Source organism: Astatotilapia calliptera, chromosome 6, assembly GCF_964374335.1.
Source record: "Astatotilapia calliptera chromosome 6, fAstCal68.1, whole genome shotgun sequence".
Lineage (NCBI taxonomy): Eukaryota > Metazoa > Chordata > Actinopteri > Cichliformes > Cichlidae > Astatotilapia > Astatotilapia calliptera.
This window is the reverse complement of record NC_137427.1, coordinates 9,932,560-9,960,212: the sequence shown is the minus strand read 5'-3', so window position 1 is coordinate 9,960,212 and position 27,653 is coordinate 9,932,560. Positions and strand designations below refer to the sequence as shown.

The window sequence follows — 27,653 nt, the reverse complement described above, 5'->3', positions numbered from 1 at the left end:
ACAGATTCTGTTTCTTTAATATCAACTTTTTGACTTGCATACCAATTCAGTGGCTGATGCACCAGGTAAAATAGACATTATATGTAACATTATGGGGGTAAAAATTCAGAGAGCAATACAGAAGTAAACAGGACCGTCATATAATCCATATGATCTGTGATGCACTGTGTAGATGATTTAAGCTTTCTTGTTGCCCGTCCATATAGGAATATCACATTGTTCTCCATAAAAAAAAAGAAAAATACATTAATTAGTGCCTTTGGGTTTTATAAAGCACAGCAATGCTGAAGTCAGAGGTATAACAGTTTGAAATGATCTTTGAACGTCCTTAAGTGTTTATATGTGACAGACAACAAAGAAAAAAGTTAACATTTTTGTTCCATCTGCATTCAGTCTTCGTAACACTGTCAGACAAAGAGAAATGATAATTATTTGGTACATGATGATTTACATGGTTTCATTTCTTTTTTAAAGACACACATTTAAGACGTACATTAACAGCTTGATGTTGCAACCATCTGCTGCCTGGCGTGCACCAGGACCTCATGATGGCCCACTGGGTCATTACCGTTTAACAGCCCCAGAGACCGTAGAGCTAAAGCACAGACAGACAGATTGTTAATGCACTTTCGCTCTTCAGTGAGTGTATGCATACAGCAATCCCACATCACAACATAAGGCGATAACTGTGAGCAGCGTGCACAAGCACATCTGTGCTTGTGTGTAATGTGGCGATGTCATCAAGAGGTCCGCTGTCCGCACGTCAATCAAGTATCAATAAATAATTTTGCAAAGTCATTTGGATTCGATTTCGGAGCAGTCCTGAGTCTGTCTTTGAAATTCTATGGCTGAATAGATGTACAGCATGAAGGTCCACATGTGCACGTGCCGGCACACTTGTAACATGTTTGTGTGTCTTTGTGTGTGTGTGTGTGTGTCTGCCACTCTGTGTACTCAGTTCTTCTTCTTGAGCCCAGAGCCGCGATTATTGAATAAGCTCAGCCCTGATTTGCTGTTCCCATTAGCCACTCCACCGACTGTGACTCCAGGCTGCTGCAGCACTTTGTCCAATGTGGTTTTCTTAATCGCTGCTGGAGAGATGCGCTCCTGGTCTGCCAGGTACTGCAGCTCCCTGCGAGGACAAGAGAAATACTAATGTCACGAGTACACTAAAAATGAAAGGTTGTCTGTGTGTGCCATGATAACTATAACTAAAGGATAAAGACAGACACACAATTTAAAATGTCACAAAACTGAGTCAGGACTAAACGTGGAGTGAATGGGAAAATGGGTCAATTGAGAAATATACAGTTGCAATTTTTACATTTTTTTAACGACTTTCTAATTTTCTCACCGTGTCCTGATGCAAGAAGCCTCCACTGCATTGATAAGGAGGCTACGGAAGCCACCGCTCTCCAGAAAGTGCAGGGCGTGGATGGTGGCGCCCCCTGGTGAGCACACATTGTCCTTCAGCTGGCCGGGGTGTTGCTCCGACTCAAGCAGCATCTTTGCTGCTCCCTGAAAGTGAACATTAGAAATATGTAAAAATAAAGGAGGTATTGCAGAAACAGTGCAGGTGTTGGCATCCATTTCTATAGAGCATGGACAAGAGAATAAAGTCTGAGGCGTAGCTCAAATAATAAAGTTGCTCTGTATGCCACTAGGGGTTGTGAAGCTTTAACCTCCTGCTTCTCAGCGTCTTCTCTCACTTATTGTTTGCAAATTCTGCTGATCTGTTTTATCCTGTGTCACTTCTGTTGTAAGTGGAGCACGTATGCAATGCAGAATCAGATTTGATGGCCCCAGCCAAATAGGTTTCCGGCACCATGCTGGTGTACAGCGAATATTTGAATGACACCTTGGATGATTGGTTGGTTACCATTTCTCTTAATTTACTGAGTAAGAAACAAATTAACACCACTTAAAAAAAAAAAAAAAAAAAGGAAAAAAAAGAGCAATATCCATTACCCATCAATCCAAGAACTGTCTCTAATTCTTCAGCTCAACACAAACTCTGTGTCGTTTTAACTCTCGTGGTTAACCGTACGCTGAAATGCTGCAGGGGCTCGGGATTTGATTCTTCCCTGCATGTCATTCCTCCCGGCTCTGTCCCTACTTTCTGTACAATAACGGCTACAAAAACAAACAAACAAAAAAAACAAAAAAACAACAACAACTCACCCCCCAAAAATACATAACTTGGAATACAATCGGCTTGGTGCTGCATACGTCAACAGCAGTCCTTGTTCTGCTGTGCAGCCTTACAAAGCTCAGGGTAACAGCACAAGAACCAAGCTCTGGTTAGGAGCTCAAATGAGCTCATTGCCAGCTGCAATATAAAACAAAGGAGATGGAGCCCATCCAAACATGGGGTGAAGAAGCAGCTACATGATATCGACACAATAGCCCCCCGCCAGCGAGTCAGCGGTGAAAAGATCCCCCCCCAACCAAAAAAACCCAAAACAAAACCATGAGATTGGATGGGTTAGCCCATTCAATAAAAGACTAAGGAGTTATCCTCGAGTAAATCAACTGTGGATGCTATTGTTCAACTAAAGGGCTAAAAAAGATACATTTTTATTTTTTTAATTTTTTTTAAAAAAAGGCCAAATGAGTCCCCAGATGTATCTGTGCAGCCCATTCAAGTAATGTGTAGAAAACAATTCATAATAACATCTAACTTGTAAGCGCACACACACACGAAGCCTGAAGCAACTGCCATGATAACAAAAACTGAAATGAGTAATTTCCAGTAATGTCTCTGATAAACTGCCAAAGCCTAATCACATCCCAACAGCGCCGTATAAACAGAATCAAACTACATTTAAGTTTAATGTTAAAAAGAGCAATTTAAAATTTGTGCAGACCCTGCAGAAAAAGAGCTGCAGGATCAAAATTTATCCTTTTCTTCTTCTTTTCCTCCTCTTTTGGCAAGCCCGAGTGCCCCGCAGGTGTTTATTTTTCTTGGGTTTCATTATTTTTTCGTTGAACAAAAGTCAGCAGTTATCAGACGGCAAAATTGCTGGATGCACTGAAAACAGCAACTCAAGCTTAATAATTTTGTTGCCTCCAAACATGCAGCGTAGCAGATCAAGGAAACTTAATATTTAGAATAAGTGCAACAGAAGAGACCTGAATGTGACACACAGATTTAGCACTACTGACCAACAGGGCCTGAGCTCCAAGTCTGACAGCGAGCCTCCTCGGCAGTCCCATCTTCACTCCTCCGTCTGCGAGAGCATCCAGGGCTGTGAACGCCTGTATAAACACAACATTTTCTATTATTTTAAGCAACAAGAAAGTCATCAACATGTCTTTAAAGCATCTAAACCCATCACAAAAATTCAACATCACCTGGCCCGTTTCAGACCAGAGCCATTCCTCCCTTGGCTTATTTTGAGAGCCACCCCACATTTCAACAGATTTGAGAAATACAATGTTACATTACGGTACGCAGAAAAAGTTGAGGACGGAATAAAATCCTGGTGGACACAGTCTGCAAGCTTCATCTGCAAATCATCCAGTGCCATGGGAAAATCTTTTTGGGAGGCAGAAATGTATCCAACTAGGTCTAAACTGGCCAGCAGCACCACAACAATAGAAGACATGAGGCAATAGTTGCACTGCACAATGTTATTTTTTCCTCACAGTTCAATTCAGTTTTATTCCTGCAGCATCCGTTCATAACAGTGATCTCAAGGTGCATTATAATATAAGGTAAGAAGATCGACTGTGAGTTGTACTTGGCGACAGTAGGGAGGAAGAACTCCCTTTTAACAGCAGAATGAATAACAGGGAGACACAACCATCTGCCTTGACTTCTTGGATCGTGAAGGAAACAATGACGGACAACAAACTACAAGTGAGGGTAGAGATCAATTTAAGCTACTGATTAGTTTTCTTATGCTTCTCCTTTATTCTTTACATTCCACTAAATATGTCTAGTGTGAGGCAGGAAAGTAAATGCTCTCCCAGAACTAGTTTTTACAATATGCTGTTGAACAGCCAGCACAGAAAAAAGAAAATAATCCTCAGAGCCCGTCCATCCATTCGCTTCCGCTTATCCTTTTCAGGGTCATGGGGGTCGCTGGAGCCTATCCCAGCTGTCACAGGGCGAGAGGCAGGGTACACCCTGGACAGGTCGCCAGTCTGTCGCAGGGCTAACTCACATAGACAGACAACCATTCGCACTCACATTCACTCCCGCATTCATACCTATGGCCAATTTGGATTAATCAATCAACCTGTATGTCTTTGGACGGTGCTGCACCGTCCTCAGAGCCCTTCAAATGTATTTAGAAATACCTGCCCAAAGCCAGAGTCCCACTACAAGCAAGTCGTGCCAAAGGCATGCCTTTTTAAACGCCCCTAGTGACTCATTTTGGAAGTAACTTTAAAGCTTTTATGTTCTGTTTATCACTGGAATTAAACTGCTTGTAAAGAATCAACACTCAAATCTAATACAAAACATCTACAAAAGTTTTTAAACACCTCTTTCCCCATGAACGTTTTACTTCTAACACCAACACCATCGTTCAAGAAGAAAAAGAAAATCTGAAAAGATATCAAGTCAGGATTTTTCAAGTCCGCTTTCTTACAAGATCTCTGCTAAAGCTCAGATTCTATGCAGACATCAGCCAAAGACACATTTACTCTTGATTTCCTCCACCAGTGCTTACATCGGCCTGCTACACACGAAATTTGATGTGACATTTTCGAAAGCAAAGAGGACTGAAATTTGGAAACACACTCGTGGCACTACAGGTAATTACCAAGGACAGGATATGACAAAACTGCCCAAAAATACCACAACAGCACAAACACGAAAGGTCCTTTATATGGACAGGATATATACATACACACCTGCCAATGTTTTTTCCTTTATCTAGACCTCAAGCTTGAGACCATGTGCACAATATTACCAGTCACTGAAAAACAGTGAACACGCAAAGGTTTCTAAACAGTCAGTGCAGTCGTGACTAGCAGGTACGAAGCCAAAACAATGTGTTCTTGAATCAACCTAATCAGAAAAAGACACATTTTCTGCTTACATCTATGAAGAAGTGCTTACTTTTCTCAACATCCTGTCATGAATCGAACGCTTCACATCATTATTTTTGACATCTTATAGACTAAATAATTTATCAAAGGCTAATGATTAGTTTCAGACCAGGCTGTGAAGCCTGACAGCTGAAGATAAACAGAAGTAATAGCAACCAGTCTTCGAAAAATACAGCGTATCAGATCATTCCTGCATCAATCCACATAAATCCCAGTAGCTCTGAGTGCAAAATGGAGAGGGTGGTTTGATAAAAATATAAATAAATTCCTCGTAAGACACACTGTAAGACGAAGGATGCTGCAAAATTTTAAAGGGGATCTATTACCCATCTATCAATTTTCTTCTCCTTCTCCAGTTCAGGGTTGCAGAGGAGCTGGAGTGGAGCTCGAGCAAATAAAACAATAACACACTTTTTAAAAAGGTGTTATGTTTACAGTGATGTTGCTCTGTATCATAAATACCAGTGCTGAGGGTGCGAGTACTCGCTGTAGTATAGTACAAAATCTCGACATCATTGGTGGTATAAAAAAGGGGAGGAAGTCAGACCTGGAACCAAATACATTTTTTCTCTTTTCAAAGTTGTTTTTGGTTCCAGGAAGTCTCATCTTTTCAAAGTGTTGCAACATCTCCCTCTGTATAATGTGTAAATCTCTAAGCATCTGTACTGATAAATAACTGAAATTGCGATAAAAACTGACATGATCGTACACTTGTGTCTTCAGTCTGGCACAGCGGCCGATGCTGTCTGGTTGGTTTTATACTGATTATATACAGATTACAAAAGTTCAGCCCAGAAGCTAAGAGGTTTTTTTTTTTTAGACTGTACAGAGGGCCTGATAAACAAACTTTGTATTTCCATCATGCATAACTATTACTACTTGGAGTCCCATAAGAAAGAAATAGAGATCTGGAAATGAGAATACCAGATTTTGTTTAACTAAGAGGGATCTAAAACGGCTCCTTTCAGACAGTGGGTGAACTGAGGATTTAGATAAAAGCACAGTTTAAAGGGAATAACTGATTAATAATTAACCGAACCCCTTTACCTGGCTCAAGCTTGTCCTTAGGGGGGCTCACACCCGACATATGCATCACATGTCCACATATAGTCAAGATGTCACTGTTACCTGAAATCTACTGGCTGTCTGGAGATAATGTATTTAACCTTGAGCAAATAAAACAAGAATAACTTTTTTTTTTTTTTTTAAAGGTTACGTTTATCAGATTGCTGTTGATTTTCTATTTGGGAAAGACTAAAACTTCTTTGGAGGCATAGAAACATTTTTACGCACAAAAACCTATTCTAGCAGAGTCATAATGGGCTAGAATAGAAAATGAGTATAACAGGTCCTCTTTAATGAATGAATTCTGCACCAGGCTCCAATGTAGTCTATTTTAGGATGAAGGATTACTCAGATTATTTCATCTGTGCCAGGCCTCACTGTAATAGCCAAAACCTGGATCCATCAGACTTTACAGTCATCCTTCCGGGAAACAAAACCACCCCCGAAGTGACTTACGTAGGCAGGTCCGCTGCCACTCAGACCGGTGACAGCATCAATGAGGTCCTCCTCCACTTCCGTGCAGAAGCCTACGCTGGCCATCAGCTGCTCCAGTAATTTCCCATCCTCCACCTTGATAAAAATGCCACAGTGACAAAATGTATGTTAATGGGGTTAAAATAAAGCTGAAATCCCACTACCTGATCATACATCTTATCTTTTCTGACAATAAACACGAGGCGATTCATCCCTCTTTACCTCTGCATGTGTCCCAGTGGCATACACTGTTGCTCCCTCTTTCACCACCACTGGAGTGTTTGTCATACACCTCATGACTTTAGGAGCTGAGCGGTACTGAAGCAGCTTCTGTAAAATTAATAGGAAATGTAGGCGATGTCAGTAAATGAGACGTGTTTGAAATCACACCAGAGCAGCTTAATTTAACTTAGTGATATGCAAGAAACAAGTCAGGAGATGTAAAACACATTTGGAGCATTTAAGTGTGTACATTTCCTCCTTTCAAAGTACAACAAAGACCTACTTTATCAAACCTAACTCAAAACATGGTCTCTCTATTAAATTTACTCCCAGGAAAATTACAAACATGCAATCATCCACATAGAGAACATGCTGTAAATACCGATTTTAATGCAACATTATTCATATTTTAGTTTATATCTATTTATTAGTGCTGGTACAGCCCCTTTAAATGAAAAACTGAACTAAGAGACCAATGCTCACCTTTTCTATGGAGCTTATGGTAACACCTGCAGCACAAGACACTATGAGATGACGGTCCTCAATGTCTGGCCCAATCTCATCCAGAACGAAGGGGATAATGTGGGGCTTTACAGCCAAAAAGAGCACATCACTCTTGTTGACGGTCTCTTTGTTACTTGTTGTCAGGTTCACTCCCATTTTCTACAGGAAAAGAGCAAAAAAGACAGGGGTACTTGTCATGAAAACTGCAGATGTTAAGACGTGAAGAGGCGGGGAAGGACAGGTGATATCACAATAACTATGTGGAAACTTCTCACCCTCAGCCCCAATACCGTGGGCAGGTCTGTGTCTGGGGAGCTCGCTGTAATCCTGTGGGTGGCGATCACACCTGGTGGCAGGTGGAAGCAGAGAAATAAATAACAGCTGTAAAATAAGTCCTTACTGAGGCCCAGAGTCACAAGAAAGATGGACAAAGTGGAGAAAAAGAGCTAAAAGACTCATATCACCTGCAGCAGTGAAGCCCTTCACCAGTGCATGAGCCAGCTGGCCCGCTCCAATGAATCCAACACTCATGATGTGGCACTTCTGTCCTACAGTGGAGGAGGGGGGAGAGTCATCTCAGTCCACCAGACTTTTCACATTTTACGCCTGACTAGCAGAGAGAAAACGTCCTGGAGCTGGCCCGGACAACAAATGATGGCCAAAGACTCATCTGACACTCTTCCAGCACCCATGGCTGACTCCAGCAGGATATGAGTGCAGTTACTGATTTACAGTGAGCTTTACATCTAAATAAAACCTATCTAAATGCCGTGTATCATACAAATACTCTCAGCCTTTATTTGAATGTGCACGGAGCTAAAGGCACTGAGTTTGTGTCTGCAGTGTACAAATCCACGTAAACCACGATTTCACATGTTTTCAGTGTTAAATACTGACTTACACAACCAATTAGCAACTATTAGGGGGCGTTAATCTATGAAGCGTTATCCTTATTGAAATGATAAAGCCATTAGCTAGCCGTTGAGCTCCCTTCCCAGCTAACTTTTTTTTAGCTAGATTTACACCCATAAATGACTGAGAAACATGGCGGATACATATTAAACATGCTAAGATACCTTATCCAGACGCTCCAACTGATGTTTCTGCGTTGATGGATATAAAGTGTCGATGTGACCGCCTTTTCCCGGTGTCAAAAAAACACACAAAAAACACCAGTTTTTTTGTGTCAACGTGGCTTCCTTCTTCTCAGCCCACATGTGAGCTCAGAGCAGCAGCAGACATCAAAGAGGACCAATCACGACAGACATACTCGGAGTCTCTGACCAATGGAGATGCTTGATTATGAAATATGGGCGTGGTGGAGTTGCATCAGCTTCATCCCGGGAAAAATACAGGTCACCCACCCTGTGCGTTTCAAAGTAGGTCATGTTCATATAGTGAGACCGGAACTTCCAGCACATATTAAGACAATAATATGTGACCATGAACCGAGTGCTAATCTAATAGAGTATTTAGTCGAGTGTATTAAGTAACAATAACAGTTAAAACACAGAAAATGTCTGTTTTTTCACTATGTAGTTTAAATTTAAATATATATATATATATATATATATATATATATATATATATATATATATATGTAGGGGTGCAACGATATTCGTATCGATATTGAACCGTTCATACAGTGCTTTCGGTTCGGTATGCATATGTATCGAACAATACAAAATTTGTAATTTATTTTATCAACTTTCCTTCTGACGATGCTGTCTGTGTTAAGCGCTCAGTGAATCTGCGTTCGACTACTCCGCCTAGGGTCGACAGTGCAGCCTAGGCGGAGTAGTCGAACGCAGATTCACTGAGCGCTCAACACAGACAGCATCGTCAGAAGGAAGAGCGCAGGGCAAGCTAGCGAGACAGAAGTTAAGCTCTCCTTGTAACATGGACCTTCCCCACCCTCATTCAGATCTGGTGTTTGGAATTATTTTGGTTTTCATGTGACGTATGACCCTGAAGGTAAGCGAGTCATGGACTAAAGTAAAACAGTATGTTGGATGTGCCATGCAATACTCAATTACATGGGTGGGAACTAGTGTGTTAGCGCAGTTAGCTTGTTAACGTGTTGGCCGTCTAGCCCCATGCACGGGGCGATCGGCAGTAGCTCGTTAACGGAGATTTGCCGTGTTGTGGCGTTAAGGTCATTTCAACGAGATTAACCTGAAAGCACTAGTGGGAACACAACGAATATGACTGCACATTTACGCCGACATCATCCTAGTGCAAAGACAAGTGGAAGCAGAAAAACAAGCAAGCATGCTACTAACTTTAGCCGAGTCATTTAGATAGCTGTTTAATATGCTGCTGAGAATATAGCCCAGAAGAAGCGGATAGTATAGCTTTTATTTTGGAAAGAGACATTTCTCTGTAATAAACTCTCTTTTCCAAAGATGAGTGATTCCTCAATCAGATACAGGGCTCGCAATATCGCTAGCCCGACGTCCCGGTGCTAGCGATTTTTTCAGTCGGGGTACCAAAATCTATCTCTGCCCTGCCCGTCGGGCTATTGTAGGAAGGAAAAATATATGTCAATGCTTTTGCATTCTTTCGGAAATGTCGCTGGGTAATTATGTCATTGGCATCGGTGAGCCACTGTCAATATGCGACATATTGAAGTCGCGTTTGAATTTGCGCTTGTTTTTTTGCTTTCACTTTGCAATCGCGCGAACTGTGTATAGAGAGCGACAGCACTGATCTGTGAGTGATGATAATTTGTGCACCAATTCCTCTGACATCGTCTTATTAATCGTTAGCTTACTATGCAAACATGACAAGTGAAATCTCCCGCAGCTTAAACATGTGAGAGGTTGATCGCGCAGAGAATCGCTGAGCTTATGTGAGTGCGTGTGTAAAAGCAGCAGGATTTATATTTGACTACGATGACCTGGATGACTGAGAACCTTCACAGACAGATATATATTTTAGTTCTGCTGAGCCAAATAAGACAGGTCAGGGTGAAGAAGTGACAGCCAAAGAAAAGCTTACCACAAAACGGAGAAGTTATGACAAATCAGACTATAAGGCAAAAAGAAAGTGCAGCTTTATGGTTTCATGGACAAAAGAATTTCTGTGGCTGCAATATGACGAGCTAAATAACCAGGGCTGCACATAAGTGGTCCGCAGGTGCGCATTCGCTGTCAAAATAAAAAACACGCACAAGGGTTAGGGTTAAATTTAAAAACTGTACTTTTGAGTTAAAATATATATTTATAATTTTAATAAATGACAAATTAAAAAGGCATGAACATTTTTTTTGTATCAAAAAAATATCGAACCGTGACACCAAAGTATCGAACCGAACCGTGAATTTTGTGTATCGTTGCACCCCTAATATAAATATATGTATATATATAAATATATGTGTGTATATATATATATATATATATGTGTATATGTGTATATATATATATATATACATATACACATATATATATATATGTGTATATATATATATATATATATGTGTATATGTGTATATATATATATATATACATATACACATATATATATATGTGTATATGTGTATATATATATATATATATATATATATATATATATATATATATATATATATATATATATATATATATATATATGTGTGTGTATATATATATATACATATATGTGTCTGCTCATGAGTCTGCCTGTCAAGTTCAGTGTCCTGTCTGGTTCTCTGTGTCTGTTAAGTTTCCTGTTTTATTCTGAAAGTTCATGTCTCATGTCAGTGAGTTCAGTTTTACCTCTCCCCTATCTCGTTAGGTCTTATTTCTCCCAGCTGTGTCCCCCTTCTGTCTCTAATTCCTTGATGACTCCCTCAGTGTATTTAAGCCCAAGTGTGTCTTTGTGTCAGCGTCGCGTCGTTAATGTCTGTTTACCCTCACTTGCTGCGTGTTTAGGATTTCCAGTCCTCCTGCATCTCTGTTTAGAGTTTTGTTTGCTTTTGTGAGTTTTATTTTATCTTGATGTTCTGCTCCAGCAATCAAGCTGCATTTTCTGTTTAAACCTCGTGTCCTGAGAATCCTGCATTTTGGGTCCACCACTCCTGCCTGCCTGCCACACAGCCGACCATGACAGTATTAATACCAATGCTGGTATTAATATCGGATTAATACTAGTGTTGAATTGAAATTAAAATATTTTTGGAAATGAAAAAAATATACCTTTAAATATACCTCAAACACATGAATTATTAAAAAAATAAAAAGTTATTTAAAAAGCAATTTTAAATTATACCTTTAGGCACTTTATTACTATCATCCTCTCACAAAAACACAATTTGTTTGTATTTCTTTAGTCGATTCTAGAAAAAATGCCAACGATTACACAAATTGGCAGGGATGAAATAGTTTTTAGCACTAAGAAGGTGTTAAAAAGGAGCTATTAGCCAAAATCTTGGCATATGGTGGTTTGAAGTGTGTCCTTACAAGTTTCAGGAAACTGGAAAAAATGAAGGTTAAAAGAAGTGGCAAGCTTAAAAAACATTCACATAAGATGAACAGTATCTGAAAGTCATGTCCTTAAAAAATCTAGCAAAGACCTGACACAGAACCTGAGAGATGCATCTGACCCTTCAGCTGATCCATCTGTTCAACCAGAACCTCATCAGAAATGGTCTCAGTGGGAGCGTGGCTGTCTTAAGGAAGGGAAACTAGACAAATGTGGAGGTATGCCAAATTACACAAGAGCTGAACTGAAATTCAGTGATATCAGGTCTTAAGGGTAAATTTTGGACTGAAATCACTGTCATTATTGATGTCATTAAGATGATAGGGATGAAGTGGACTCGGGGTCCGTGAGCAGTGTGGACTATTATTATTATTATTTGATGTGTGTGTCTTCTGCACTGCTGGTGTTCCTGTGTTCATGCCTGTGTACTGGCAGGTATGTGTGGGTGTGTGTGTGGATGCAGGTGTATCTGGGAGCACCTGTTTACAGGCATCTTCAGGCCTGGTGGGTGTGCCCTGCCAGGTGGCTGGCCACACCTAAGGAAATGATCACACACCTGCAGCTGATCAAGCATTGTCGGGGGAGCTACAAAGCAGTGCAGCTGAGAGCTCCTCGACGCTGGATCGTTGAGTGACTTTCCATCAGTTCTCAGTAAATGTGCAAAGTAAGTGCCAGTCTGCTGTTATGTAAAGGTACGGCTGCCTTTGTAACACATACATATTTGTATGTGAAACACATACAAAGAAACATACTTGTTTCCCCTGGAAACAAGAAAGCAGCTGACGGACTGTACACAAGGAACGGAGACAGAGCACGGGAGTCGGGATTGCACTGGGGATTTATTGTTGTTTGGATTGTTACATCGCTGTAAATAAACGCACTGCCTTCATCAAAGAGTGCTGCATTTTGGGTCCTATTTTCCTCCACATCCCCACAGTCTGCCACGTGGACCGTGACATGAAGAAAGTTAGTAGGATAGATAGATACATTACAGATTACATTTTAACTCCTGATGACAGAGTAAAAAATGTCTAAGATCTACGAAACCCTAACCTATAACCTATCAATATAAATAAAGATTATTTTTCTTGTTTCTTTGTTTTAGTGCTCTGTTTGCCAATACTTTGGATATACATTTTGGTACAAAGACTCTGATATTACTTGAATTATTAGTTAAATCTGGGCTCATCTCAGTTTTAGCCAAGCATATATCACTGAGGACTCTGAGTATCTGAACAGCTGGCGCTTTCAGAGCTCAGCCTTGCATTCTGCTTTATATATAGACAGGAGCATAAGCAATCCCTCAGTGTGCATTCCTGTGAGAAAATAAATGGAATGTGGTCCCGTGAAGAAGACCTATCACTTCTTCCCGTAGTGTGTAAATTTAGGCTGGTATGGAATGGGAAACATGAAAAGAACAGACAGGCATGATAGACAAGAAGAGGGTTGAACCTTTTAAAATGTGGAGAGGGGAGATTTTAACATTAAACTGACAGTTACAGGACAAGTTCTTGGCTAATTCTGAGAATATGTGCTGGTGAAATACCAAGGGATAGGCAGCCAAACTGTATTCATACTCCATAGCTCATTAGCGTATGTGCTATTCAGTTCTGCTTTATTTCAAATTCTGTCAACTCTAAGGGGAAAGAAAAAAAAGAACTGGTCCGCAGTCTCCTGTTAGAATAACAATCGTCTATTCATATTCAGCTCCCTAAAATATCTCAAGCCAATTCTGGTAACCCGCAATGTTTTGATGACTCATGCTTTCCGTGCATTTGATCAAAACGTCAATCTTGTAGAAGATTTGCTGTCTGCAGCACAGAATCACAAAAATGAGGTGATGACTTCTGAAGTACAAAGACAAACCTCTATAAATATCAGTACTTTTGTGTATTTTTATGAAAAGTACTAAACCCACCAGTGTGGCAAGTGATGAAACACACAGTGTTCCTCTACCTGTTTAGACTGAAAATGTGGGATAAATAGAGACTGTGGAGAATTTCTGCCTGACGTCTTTAAATTTTCAGTATCAGGTCAATCTTAGCACTAGTGTAGGTGAGAAAATAGTGAAATACATAATAAAATATTACTCATTTAAAGGGGTAAAATTCTAAATACTGATTATTAATGATTATAAATACTAAAAACATACTTAAAGTGTAAAGTTTTTATAGATATGGCAATAAATGTTGTGCAGAGGATCATAAAACAAATGTCCAACTCCTGAAAAGTATGTTCGTTTCTTTACTCTGCGCTCCTTTAACATGAATCACTGCATCAGTGGAGTGTGGCATGGAGGTAATCCATGGTGAGGTGTTAATAGACCCCAGGGTGCTTTGATAGCAGCCTTCACTTTCTTTTTGCGTCGGGTGTTTGTCGTCTTCCTTTTGGCAATATTCCCCAGATTCCTCGTGGGGTTCAGGTCTGATGATTTGGCTGGTCGGTCAACCACAGTAATAACATGGTTAGCAAACATTTTGTAGTAGCTTTGGCAGTCTGTGTGGCACTGTCAGCAGGTGTTAAGTCCTGCTGGAAAATTAAATCGGCATGTGTATAAAACTTGTCAGCAGAGGAAGAAGAACAGAGTGCTGCGAAATCTGTGCACTCTGTGTTAATATTGGTCAACCTTCATAGAAGTGAGGAAATCACTGTGGATGACTCAAAATAAATTCTAAGATTATTGTATTTATGTTTGAACATCTCTGTAGGAGCAACTCAAAAACGTTTCCAGATTTTGTTTACAACACAATATGCAAGATAAAAAATAAATACATTTTAGAAACCCATCATCACTGTGATCCATGATACTAATTTTCACCTCAACATTATTTGAGTATGCCCATCATTTGGTTGACATTGTGTATTATAGACCCAGGATTGAGCAGCTGATGGTTCTACATATCAGTATATCATATGTTGAGGTCAGCAAGGATTACCTCCAAAAAGCCTTGAAGGGTGATTAACGTTTGAGTCCTCTCAAAAGTCCATCCATCCATCCATCCATCCATCCATCCATCCACACTCACAAAGGCCTAGAAACCATTTGGCCAATCATCCAGAAAATGAAAATTCAGATTTAGATCAGTTACTTTAGGTCAGAAAGATTTTCGATTGCCAAAGGGTCACAGAAGCCTTTCCAAGCTGTTCCAAGGTGAGAGGAGGGATACAACCTGAACTAGTTACCATTGTATTTGTATTTAGTAAGTAAGACAACCACACACTCTTCACATCCACACCTACCTGTTGGAGGATGCTGAAGTACCCGGAGACAATCTACACAGGCAGAACATGCGAATGCCATAAAGCCCTCAGGAGACCAGTACATTCAAACCCACCACCATGTCTCCCCTGATAAAACACTCTCCTTACCTAAACAATAAAATTTGAGCATATTTGAATGAAAAGAATTAATTTTTTGTGTGCAACTGCAAAATGTGCATTCTTCCTCAAGCTTGTTAAATATCCCTAAAACAACACAGACACTTTTTCCTTCTGCAGAAGGATTGAGAAGAAGATTGTCTCTGCATTTGTATGCATTTATATTCAGAAGAAAAGGGAAAATTGTTGGGAATTAGGGAAAAATATTCCCTTCTGATGATACAAAGTGTCAGTGTTCTTCGTCTTGTTGGTTGCAGAATAAGCTAATTGCCCACAAATCTGTTCCATGAACCTAATCTGAAACTAGCTGAAATTTACAGAGATATATCCCCACGACGCTGCCTCTCAGTCTGACAGACAGACAAAGTCAATTTACCACTGCCTGCCTCTGCTCTATCTATCACTCAGACTCGGTATGTGTGCTGAGGCGTGACAACACTCATTCTGTCTTTCTTTTTTTTTTGACAAAACCCCGAGAGATTTATTAAAAATACCCGTAGAGCACAAATCTTTTTTTCTCTCTCTCTCTTTTCAGCAACAGCAGAAAGCAGATCTAGGTGAAGCGTTCACAACAAATTGTTGCTTGCAGTGATTAGGGGCCCGAGGTGTGTATTCGTGCTTGTGTTCTTCACGATGTGAGAACGAGAGAGAGAAAAGTAGCTTTGGTGAGTGAGGGGAGATGTGCATATTTAATATCACAGACAGACAGAAATCTTTCCCAAGTGTTGCCATACATCACCCTCCTGCAGTCTGAGACAAGAATAAGCGGCAAAGACAGAATACAAAGGAAATGGCAGCAGGGAAGTTAAGGCATCCAGTGTAATGTCAGCTTTCATTTGAATGTCAAACCCAAAACTAATAAAGGATTTCCCACAGCACATCTCAAAATCTCAGGAACAAATCAGACTGTAAATCCCAGAAGAATCTGTGGGAGAGAAGCCTCAATAATATACTCCTTCTGTGTCTCTATCCTTGGTACCTGTATTTCGCTTACCAGGATGATATTACCGCTTGACTATAGCTCTCGTGTGGTGTGGATAAAGCCATGAGAGGTCTGAGGAGAGCAAACTAAAGGTCACCAGAAAATATTTGTCTTTTGCTCACCAGTTTTCATCAACGCTCAGTTCAAACGTTTACATCACACTTGCATTTTATAGAGGTAGAAATGCGGGGGTGCTTGTTTGGTATTGTCAGTCTGTACATCTGGAAAAGCACAATGCAAGCTGAAAGGTTTTAGAGAAACATATGCTGCCATCCTAGGGTATTTAAAAGTAGAATGGTATGCAGCTTTCAGGCCCCTCTTCTGTGAAACCAACTTCCAATTTGGATTCAGAAAACAGACATGCTTTCTACTTTTGAGATCAGGCTTCAAACTTTACTCTTTGCTAAAGCATATAGTTAGGGTTGGATCAGGTGACCCTGATTCCTCACTTAGTTACACTGCAATAGGGCTAGGCTGCTGGGGGCTTCCCATGATGCATTGAGTTTTCCCCCTGATCACTATGTGCTTACATGCTACTCGGTAACCTATTTAATCATTAGTTATTATTATTCTCTGGCTCTTCTCCACAGCATCATCCTGTTTCCCTCCCCTCATCCCCAACCCGTTGCAGTAGATGGCCGCCCCTCCTTGAGCCTGCTGGAGGTTTATTCTGGTTAAAAGGGAGTTTTGCCTTCCCACTGTTGCCAAGTGCTTGCTCATAGTGATTTGTCTGATTGTTGGAGTTTTCTCTGTATTATGTGAGGATCTTTACCTTACAATATAAAGCGCCTTGAGGCAAGCGTTGCAACATTCTCCTCCCAAAAATTCAGCGACTGTCCTCCTCAGTTTCCAGACTGTTATTTAAAGAAGAATCGATGCTACACAGTAGTAAAAATGGTCCTTCCCAATCCACATGTTGCTGCCATCAAATTCAAAATGAGATATTTTTCTTAAAATGGTGCATTTTCTCAGATTAAATATTCCGTTTTTTTTTTTTATTAGAAATATTATTTCTGTGTTCTATTGTGAATGAAATATGGGTCTATGAGATTTGCAAATCATTGCATTCTGTTTTATTTACATTCTATTCTGTCATTTCATTCAGGCAAACAAAACACAATTCAGTAAACACATCGGATTTTCACAATATAGGTTCAACACCACACACTGTGATGGCATGCAGTTCAGTAGCCTAGCAACATATGCAATCAATATTGAAGCTGATTACATAATGCTGGATGTGTCTGTTAAGTACCATGCCGTTGCTTTCATACTAAGCTCCCACACTGTTTTGCATGCAGTAGCAGACTGAGATCTACTGGGACCAAAAATCAAGACTTCAGCATTGTTCCACCCAACATTTGGCAAAACGAGAGCTGAGATCCGCAGGGGGAATCTGACACCAACAACATGTGCCATCAGAGATTAGTGACAACAGTGAGCCAGCCGTCGCTCCATGTGCCCCCAGCAGGAAGGTGAGGAGGGGACAGTTATGATGGACACCTGCCGCATCCCATCTCTGTCAGGCGACTTCATCCACTGCTATGTTTAAGACAGAGGCCCTTGGGATAGAGAGGAAAAATGAGTGCCAAACATGGAACAGCTGCTGAATGGAGGTCTGCGGAGGAGCGGGCAGAATGCAGGCCTCGACTGAGCTGCAGATTGCTCTGTGGTGACAGTGTCCATCATTTTCAGTCGTAGCTTTCTCTGGGCTCTGTCATATTCAACTGATGTTACATCTCACTCTGGAAATATAACCCCAGAGAAGAGTACACACGGATCAAGCAGTACCTCCAGAGAGCTAGCTAACAGAAATAATTGAGCAGAATATATAAGAGGATCTAAATGCTTTCAGAGCAACAGACACAACATAAAAATATTACTTTAACAATACAAAGTTATTTTTTGCTACAAAGCCCAGCAGTTTAGATAAACCCTCTTCAGATAATCTGGTATATCTTATTTACTTGTATTTACTTACTAATTTCCATAAATTGGCACAATGTTGAAAATAGCAAATCTCCAAGTCGCACAGTGACGTTTTCTGCTGTCTTAGACAGATTTGGAGATGAGAGCAGCCAACTGGTGGCGGATTTGCTGCTGAGCAGCAAGAACAGTTTTTGCGAGACGTATGCTGTGCCACAGCAGCTTCCCGAGGACTTATTATAATACATCCATAGCACTCACAGATGTGACAGGGCACTACATTGATCCTGGATTAAAGAGATGAGATTCACTGAGGTGACCAAAGCAAAGAGGAGGAGGAGGTAACTGGTATGATGTGTGAGAAATAAATCCAGGGAGGGAGTGTGAAAATGTGGAGGAGAGAGAAATCTTAATGGAGGAGAACAAAGAGAGGCTGAGCGGATCAGATCTCTTCTTGTGTTTTATCCCTGTAAATGCTAGCACCACAGACAGAGAAAGACCCGTCTTTGCGCCTTTTTACCCCCTGAAGGTGCACAGGGGGTAAAAATCAGACCGTCTAGCAATTTAATGATCTACAACCAAAGCCTGAAGAGTGTTTCTGGAGATCTGATGGGTCATACGATCAAAATGACTGATGTCATCCTGAATTTGCACATTAGAAAGACGTTAAAGAAAGGAAAGGAAAAGGAAAGAGGCTCATACAGGAGATGGCACATTGTGAACATAGACAAGCAGTCCTGTGTTGGAGATAATTTAAGCCTCACACTGACAAACTTCCACCCATCATTACACAGGTTGTGTTTCACCACCTCAGTCGTGTGGCAGCGGCAGCATGATGCAGGTCATTTGGCTTCATGTCTGCAGACTCCAGAGGTGAATGTAAAATCTGAACAAAACTCACTGAAGTTTAGCTCAAAGGTTTGACATTTTTTTCTGTTCAGAGAAATGGAATGTACGTAGAGACTATTACATGTGTGGTGAAACACATGTAAACATATTTTATATAATATAGTGCGCTGAATTCATTATTTATTTTGACACTTGGTGGCAGCACAAGCCTTAAACACAGCACCGGGATGTTATCAAAGATGGTGTGCAGGGCAACATTAGAGCTCATTTTAAATCAAGTTTCCATACAAAAACAAAAGCAAGGACAATAATCGGTGTTATCATTATTGTTTTGATCTCTACAAATATCAGAGATCACCAATCAAAGATTCACTAATTAGTTCACTCATGGGAAGATACGTTATTACAGAAACTTTAAATCAACAAATCTGAGTTTATTTGAATGTAAAATCACATAGTGTCTCAATACGGTTTACAAGGATTATCACACAGGTCATTTTTAATAAGGATAGTACAACCCTTTTAACTATCAGTTAAACAGGATCTATTATGTTCATTTCCATCTCCATAATATTAACTAGAGTAACTTTGCATTATTCACAGCTTACCATATACTGGGGGCTTAGCTACCCCTTACAAACAGTTCATTTGAAGCCAGAGCTCTGTGCCCAAGATGGCCATAATATTCATATACACTCTCTATGACATCATTCAGACCCAAGAGTAGAAAAAAGATGTCTGAAACTTGGCTTTTTACATACTTTGACCTCATTATTTGAATCCTGGCTATGTTTAACATGAGCATCCACCATCATAACAATATATGTAACATAACAATGTGTACATATGTGACAGAACACAAGAAAAAGCAAAATAAGCACACATATTGAGTTACATGTGATTAATCAGTGAGACTGTATAAACACTTCTTGGCCACCCTGACCATGCTCATAGTGTCCCTTGGTGCGTAGAGATTCCCAGTTTAAGATAAACGGAGGCAGCTACATAGGATAATACGCCCAGCAGCATGTTTCACTGTGGGGACGGTCTTCTCCAAGTCTTTCTCCAAACATAAGCTGTGTCTGTCTGTGGCCCTAGTTTTGTGTCAGCTGACCAAAGGATGCGCCTCCAGTGTTTCTCCAGGTTGTCATTAGCGTACTTCAGTCTGGCTTGAAGGTGTTTCTTTTGCAGAAGTGGAGCTCTTCTGCAATCTCACAGTCCAGGGGTGCTGAGTCCTAGTGACTGCAATAGCATCCAGAATTGGCTAAGTCATTCGATAGTGTCTTGGCAGTGTTTCTGGGATCTTTAAACATCACATCACATTTTCTTTCCAGAGTATTGCTTGTTCTGTTCTCTGTGGCTCTCTTTGACCTTCTTCACGATACCTCTCTCTCCAGTTCTTGAAATGCTGTAATAACTTTGTATAGTCATGCCATGCTTTGCATCGGCGATTCTTTTTCTCAAGTCTAAACTGATTTCTTTTGGCTTTTGGCATGATGCTTTCTCAAGCAACAGCTCAAACACTGCTGAGGCTTTAATACTCTGTGTAAATTGATTTTGGTAATTCTTTGTTATTTTCTGAAATAATTTCGTTATTGGGTGCAAACAGAAATAATCTACGCTTTCTTAAGAAAACTAGTTTGTTTAGAAAAGCTATGCGGAAAATCCCCTGCTCTGTTAAAAAAAGGCGCTTGGGAAAATTTTGACAAAAACTTTAAATCTTACAGGGCGGCTGATAATTTTCTCCTCATCTGCATAGACTGAGGAAAGCATTTCATAGAGAGGCTTTAAAGACACCAGCCTCTTATAAATGCTGTGTCATGGCTTTACTATGAGTGCAGACGGCTCGTGTTTATTTTTGGCAGCCTGAGTCCGTAGATTGTTGGTGTGGGGTTCGCAGATGACAGGGATGCCATGGATGCCAAAACCAGGTTTGCTATTTATATTCAAGACTTTTATGTATTATTTGACCAAAAATACAAGTAGAAAGGAAGTGTGTGTTGTGTCACAGGTCAAGAATAGTGGGAGTGTCTTGTATTTTGAGGATTCGGCAGGACATACACTGGGTCCAGACTGTCTGGGTAAGGCTGGCTCCTAAGAAAGAAGGGGTCAGTTTTGCCATGGTAGGGTGTGGCAGTGAAATTCCACAAGAGTGCTTTCAGTTCAAATTCACGATGTCTCAGCAGCAGAGTAAGTGCAGCACCTGGGTTGGGAAACTTGTGCATTACAAATTTACCTTTTCTATAGTTTTAAATATTAAAAATCATAAACTGAGGCAAATAAATAACTTAAACCAATGCCAAATAAGGATTGCTAGGCCCGCGAGTTACTGGGCCTATGTGAGGAGACGAATCTTATCCTCTGGGAATAGATCAGGTCAGCCAAATACAGTCCAAAGTTGACGAAGGAAAACACGGCCACCACAACCTTGCTGTCCCACGGACACTTCCCCTGTGGACAGGACGACGGTCTCCATGGGGAGCCGTATTTTGTGTCAAAGCAGAACACTGGCCACACCACTGATGCACTCAGGTAGAGCAGTACTTCGAGGAGGGTGCACACTACCACAAAGCGGTCAAAGGGCATGCAGCACACAGCCTTGGTCCGCTTGCATACAGTCATTATGATCACCAGTGCTGTGAGAGCAAAACAGAAAGCATAGACAACAACACAGTAGATTGTGCCTGCATACTGGGAATACTGACTCCGGTTGGCCAGGGCACCAAAGATGATGCAGGCTACAAAGCCCTGAACAACTTTGAGAAGGCCGGACACTGTGGCCATATAACCCGTCACAATCTGGCCTGGTCTTGCTCTGCACAAGGCCACTTCCGCCCCGTAGGCCAGAGTCCCCAGGATGGAGCAGACGGTGACGGCAATGCGGAAATTTCTGACATCACAGCCAGCGTAAGGGCACTCGGATTGCACAAAGAACAGAGGGTAAACAACAGAGGCCGTCACATACCTGCAGAAGAAGGAAAGAAAAGCTATATGAGTTTATTAAATCTGAGAAAACCAGAGTTACATTTACAACTATGTCTGTAACGTCTCATAAGATACACTATATAAAATATACACTGTGCAGTCTTTAATAGGTCAGCAGGAACCTTTGTTTTATTTTCTAAGTTATGGCATTCAATTATGAGTGAGGCTGACCCTTAACCTTCCCATTATAACTGCTTTGGTATAACTGGAAACAAGTTTCTGACTGCAACAAATTTGCAAAATGCTGTTTTCGAAAGTCTCTTGGAGCTATTTCTAAACAATTGCAGATTCTAAGATCATCACTTCAAACAACTGTACCCATGTACAAGTTATTTATTCGTATCATCACTTTGCAAAGGTCTGGCCAAGGTACAGCTTGCTAAGGGACATTTAACCAAATATTAGTAAAGATATATGCAGATTTTTCAGCCTGTATGTATAATTTTGATCCTGTATGGATCCTGTAGAGGATCAAAAGTCCCGTAAAAAAAACCTCACACAGTGACAGTAGTGTGATTATGTGCCCAGTATTGCAATGAAAGGTTAATGTTCTCTGTTAAAGCTGTGACTCTTTCAGCCACATAGGTAAGAGTTGATTAGAGGTGTGTTTACACAGGAAGTCAGTCCTAAAATCAGTCTGGCTTTAAAGATGGCTGTAATCAAGAACAGTTCAAATATCCCTAAAGTCTCACAATTTAACAACACCTGATCCAAGTGTGTTTAGCAGTAAAGACCAGGTTATAAGATCTCAAACTGCAATATTTTTTATCTAGTCAAAACTATGTAGGTTTCTTTGTTTGTGCTTTTTTAAACACAATACACAATAGGTGGTAGAGTCAGATCCCTGACTCCTTATCAGTGCGTGTGTGTGTGAGTGTGTTAGAAAGCGATTAGACGTTAGATAAAAACATGGTATAAATGAGTGTTTGGGTGTCAGTGGGTGAATGACACTTGTAGGAAATGCTCTGACTGCTCAGCTGAGTAGAAACATTGTATATAAGTCCTGTTCATTTTCCATAAACTTGATGTGGTGAATATTTGCTGCGTTTATTCATTTAGCACATCCAGTATAGCAACAGAAGCATTTATCTGGAGGGACACTTGATGAATTGAGTCCAGTATTTAACTCACATTTCAGATCTGCCTGCTAAGTAATGTAGTTTTTAGAAAAAAGGCATCTTTTCACCTATGTACACAAATATTTAGCAGCTCAGTGCCAACCTTGCCTGTGCAAAAAGTGAGTGCAGAGCATATAGAAGATTTATCAAAATCGTCTTTTAACCGCCTGATGCTGGAAAACACTGACGGTGATAAGCAACAGTTGCTAACTGTAAAAAAAAGTGCAATGGAAAGTGCAAAAATATTTCTTAAAGCTGGAGAAAACTGTAGTCGAATGATAATCATCTGCTGTTCATCACTGAGCAGCAGTTTTACATTATTAATTGTCATTTTTTTCCACCGTTGATTAAATAGCAGATTTAATTAATTAATTCTTGCGAGAATTTGCCAGTGGGAGACGTTAGATCATGGTGTGCATATATTTTTATTGTTTCTTCATTTAAAAGGACTCAGAAGATAATGTTTGTTTCTTTTTATGCAATAATTCATCCGTTAGATGTATTTGGGTATTTTTGTTGGGTGGATATTAATTTGCTGCATGTGAAAAAACTGGTATGACGAGTGAAAGGTGGTCAAAATGTAACTTCCAGTTCAAAGGTTGACTCTGTGACTTACATGAGCGTTGCAAAGGCAGCACACGTGACTGTGAGGTTGTCCCAGGATACGGGCAGGTAGCTGTAGAGACGAGTTGCATCCAGGAAGAACACCAGCACTGACATGGCGAAGCAAAAACACCATGCCGCCATGCAGAACACGCCGTGTGAGCCACTGTAGCCAGCAGTGTGGGTCACCATCGCGATCACAGCACAGCCCAAAGCTAACTGACATAGCCGGGCTGCACCCAGAGGTGAGCAGAGAGCCTTATGGTTGAGATAGGGACCGCTGTGGGAATCCATGACAGTCCAGGAAGTGTACAGTGAAATATTCAAGACAGAACTTCTTTAGGGCCTCAGAATTGGCAGAATTTATGATGATGAGGAGTCTTTTATGATCTCAGGTTATCTGACTGAATCCCTCCGCTTCATGACATCTGTGGGGAAAAGAAGCAAACAAGAAAGAGTCACTCTCACAGATCTGAAACACTAGTATAGCTTCACTTTAAAAATAAGCTTATTCTGCGTTTACCTCTCTTGTCTCATGAAGCAGCCTTTGTCTCTCCATTAGTGCTCTCATCATTCACTTTAAGTCTCCGCTTTGCATCCCTTCAGACAAAATTAAACCACTGACATGTGCGTGGAAATCACCACTGCCTCCAAACTTAGAACGCCACTAATGATGAATGGATGCCTCTGCTTTCAGCTCAAACATCCGGTAAATGTGTGTTAAGGCATCAGACGCTCAGGTATTTTGAATTATTCACTCTCATCTCTCTCTCTCAGTCGACTTGATGAGGACAGTCGTACTTATGTGTTGATGAATCAGAGCATGTCACCAAGTGACATGGGGGGGGGAAACACTTTTTTGAGGTCTTCTGTCAGAGCTCAAGCAGCCAGCCAGGCAGGCAGGCACACACTCACCTTTCTTCTGAGAGTTTATCCTGATTATTCCAAAATATACAGACTCAAAACCAGGAATGAAGTCGTGAGGACTGTTTGAAAATCTCCTGTAGAGCCTGATGAGCCTCTTCCTACTGGACCACATCAGAACCAGGTCCGCGCAAAACTCTCAGCTGATTCAGAGCCTCCTCTTGACTCTCGGATCATTTATGCAGACTCTGGCATGTTCGGTCTCATCCTCGTACTTTCCCTCTGTCGCACCCTCGCGCTTACTTTCTCCTCTCATGTGCTCCGGGGACGGGGTGCCATTGGTCTGTCAGACCAGAATGGAAGTTATTTGGGGTTGGGCCATCACCAAATGAGTGTTGGAGGGTTGTGTACATGTGGTTGGGCGTGGAGCTGAAGCATGCAGACACATTGCAGACCCTGTGGAATGAGGTGAAATAAATGACCCCAGTGAAGCTGAAACCCAGAGACTGAATAACAAAACAGGTTAAATATCTGACTCACTAGTTAAATCAATCAATTTAATACAGAACCATTAAATGTCTTGGTGAGCAGAAGCAGCATGACCACACTCTCAGACAATAAAGTGCTTAACATTTTAGTTTTATGGTATATGGGACTTTTTGAATCTAGCTATACTGCACATTATATTTCTAATATCTGCATTTATTACCAACTGATAATAACCAAGAGCGAGCAAATGTTCTCGAGGAGAATTGAACTCAAAAGTAACTTTCTGTAATCATCATCATCATTATGCAGATATAAAAGACAGATATAGAATGAAACTGGTCACAGTGGATTAAGTGCTAAACGTGTACCTTTTGGGATCTCAGAAACAGAAACATACAAAGTTACTTTAAGCTCAAATAATCAGCCCTAGATGGTTGATTTGCATAGCTTGTATCTTAAGCCTTCCCTTTTTTGTGCACCTATTGTTTTCCCTCATTTTTTAACCCAGTGTTTTGTTATTTCATTTCGTATGTGCCAGAATCAGTATGGGGGATGGATGAGGACCCAAACACAGGATGGAGGAGGCATATCTAAAATGTGTCCAAATGGGAAAAAAAAAAAAACACAGACGCAAAATATTCACAATCAAAAAGGGAAACAGCAACACACCAATGGAGGAAATACATACACACAAAGAGATGACTACACAGCAGGAGACAGATGGCCAACAAAGCACAGCTGAACTTAATTAAGGCAAGTAAAGACAATCAGGGAAGCGAGGAAGGCACAGACAGGAAGCAGAACTAACATATAACACACAGGTGTCAAACTCCAGGCCTCGAGGGCCAGTGTCCTGCAGGTTTTAGATGTGTCCTTGATCCAACACAGCTGATTTAAATGGCTAAATTACCTCCTCAACATGTCTTGAAGTTCTCCAGAAGTCTGGTAATGAACTAATCATGTGATTCTGGTGAGTTGACCCAGGGTGATATCTAAAACCTGCAGGACACCGGCCCTCAAGGCCTGGAGTTCGACACCCCTGATATAACACATTAAAAAAAAAAAATCTTAAAAAACCCAAAAGACACCTGTAAACCCTGATACAAAAGAAGCTGAGGGATCTAAACACACGACCAACAACTTTAAAACATTAAATGGAGCTTAATAAAATCCCAGAATTCAAAACTAACACGAGAACAATACATGATCTAAACCAGTACAAAAGGTTCAGAACTCAAAGTTTACAAAAAAGTATTACAGCTCAAAAAAAGAACAAAATAAACTAAGAATAATTTAAGACCTCAACTGGAACAAACCCAGGCAGAGAATAAAACTCGGGAATAAAAATTCAAAACCAAAGACCATGACATGGAGGATATACACAGTCCCCACATCCTAAGATGATCCCCACTCTGGAAGAAACACAGTGACCTGGTACTCACATGCAAACAGGAGTCTCAAGGACTGAAACACAAAGGGTTCAGTTTTAAGTTTAGCAATAGTACAAAATAAAACATATATATATGTATATATATATATATATATATATATATATATATATATATATATATATATATATATATATATCCTAAAATATTAAAAATTCATTATTTCTTCTTTTTTATTACTATATGGACTTGATTTAATAAAACATGACAGTCAATCATTCTGAATATTGGTGTTGGAAATATCGCTATATAAATATGAATAAATATGTAATACATTCTCAGTCTTGCTATTACAGCTGACATAAAAGCCGGATGTTATCTAGTTACCCAGCAGACCTGGGCTCATTTCAGAGGGAGATTAATTCATTAATTAACTATGTTGAGCTTAAATGTTGAGCTTAAAGTCAGAGTTTTCAGTGTCATGAAGGTTGGTCTCCTTTTACCTGGCTGAGCTAAAATTGTAACTTGTGTTACCATAATGATCTTGTTGGCAGCTTATTATGTTCAGTTTCATTTAAAATAATGTGGAAGAGCATTTTTTTTTAAATACCTAATCTTGTATTTACAGTACGTTTTATGGGGACAAGTCTCTGCTGAAGCAAGCGGTTTATTAAATCCAAGTGTTGACATGTGTCCTACACTGCAGAAAGAAGATGGGCAGCAGCAGCAACTGTGCTGATGATGAAGCAGAAAGCCTAAGTTAATACAGAAAGTAAAAAAAAAACACAATACTGAGATACCGATTATTGTCTCTGGCTGAGTTTTTAGGTTTTGTCGAGTCAAAGAAAGTCTGGCTTTGCTGAACTTTCTCTGTAGTACCCCTCAGGTCTCCTCTGACATGCATGGTGAAAAGAACACCCAAGTGCTGCACTGGCAGAAGTAACTTTTTGTCCTTATTATTAAAGCTGCAGACATCATGAAATCCTGTTTTCATTTTTGTTTTTTCAGTGTTCGCATTTAACCAAATAAATCTTGACTATAAAAAAATAACTGAAGAGTTTAGGCACCACTAGTCATTGCCAGGATGAGGTATAGATGGATGGAGATGCTGTAACATCACCCACTGGTTGTTGAAGTCTCATTAAGAGATTTCAGCTAATTGTTTTCACCTTATTCATCTTGATATTTAGAGAGTTGGTTTCATGAACAAGAAGCGGATCTGGCTGAGAAACTGAGAGATGCTTTAGACTCATTGGCAAACGAGATGTGATTGACAGGTTGTTT

General features: G+C 40.3%; 2 protein-coding genes across 2 annotated transcripts; both read right to left on the bottom strand.

Moving 5' to 3' along the window:
• On the bottom strand, positions 1-8,588 carry pycr1b (pyrroline-5-carboxylate reductase 1b). The gene is made up of 9 exons (XM_026170147.2): positions 8,403-8,588; positions 7,791-7,874; positions 7,602-7,672; positions 7,306-7,485; positions 6,823-6,930; positions 6,583-6,696; positions 3,166-3,258; positions 1,355-1,518; positions 1-1,132 (listed from the first exon to the last, which is right to left on the bottom strand). Exons 2-9 carry the CDS (start codon positions 7,855-7,857, stop codon positions 955-957), a joined length of 975 nt encoding a protein of 324 aa, XP_026025932.1. The 5' UTR covers positions 7,858-7,874; positions 8,403-8,588; the 3' UTR covers positions 1-954.
• Positions 8,589-19,335: 10,747 nt separating this feature from the next.
• On the bottom strand, positions 19,336-26,434 carry LOC113023227 (myeloid-associated differentiation marker-like protein 2). Its single transcript, XM_026169253.2, has 3 exons — positions 24,152-26,434; positions 23,642-24,056; positions 19,336-21,887 (listed from the first exon to the last, which is right to left on the bottom strand). The coding sequence occupies exons 2-3, from the start codon at positions 23,920-23,922 to the stop codon at positions 21,236-21,238; spliced, it is 933 nt and encodes a 310-aa protein (XP_026025038.1). The 5' UTR covers positions 23,923-24,056; positions 24,152-26,434; the 3' UTR covers positions 19,336-21,235.
• Positions 26,435-27,653: the final 1,219 nt, after the last annotated feature.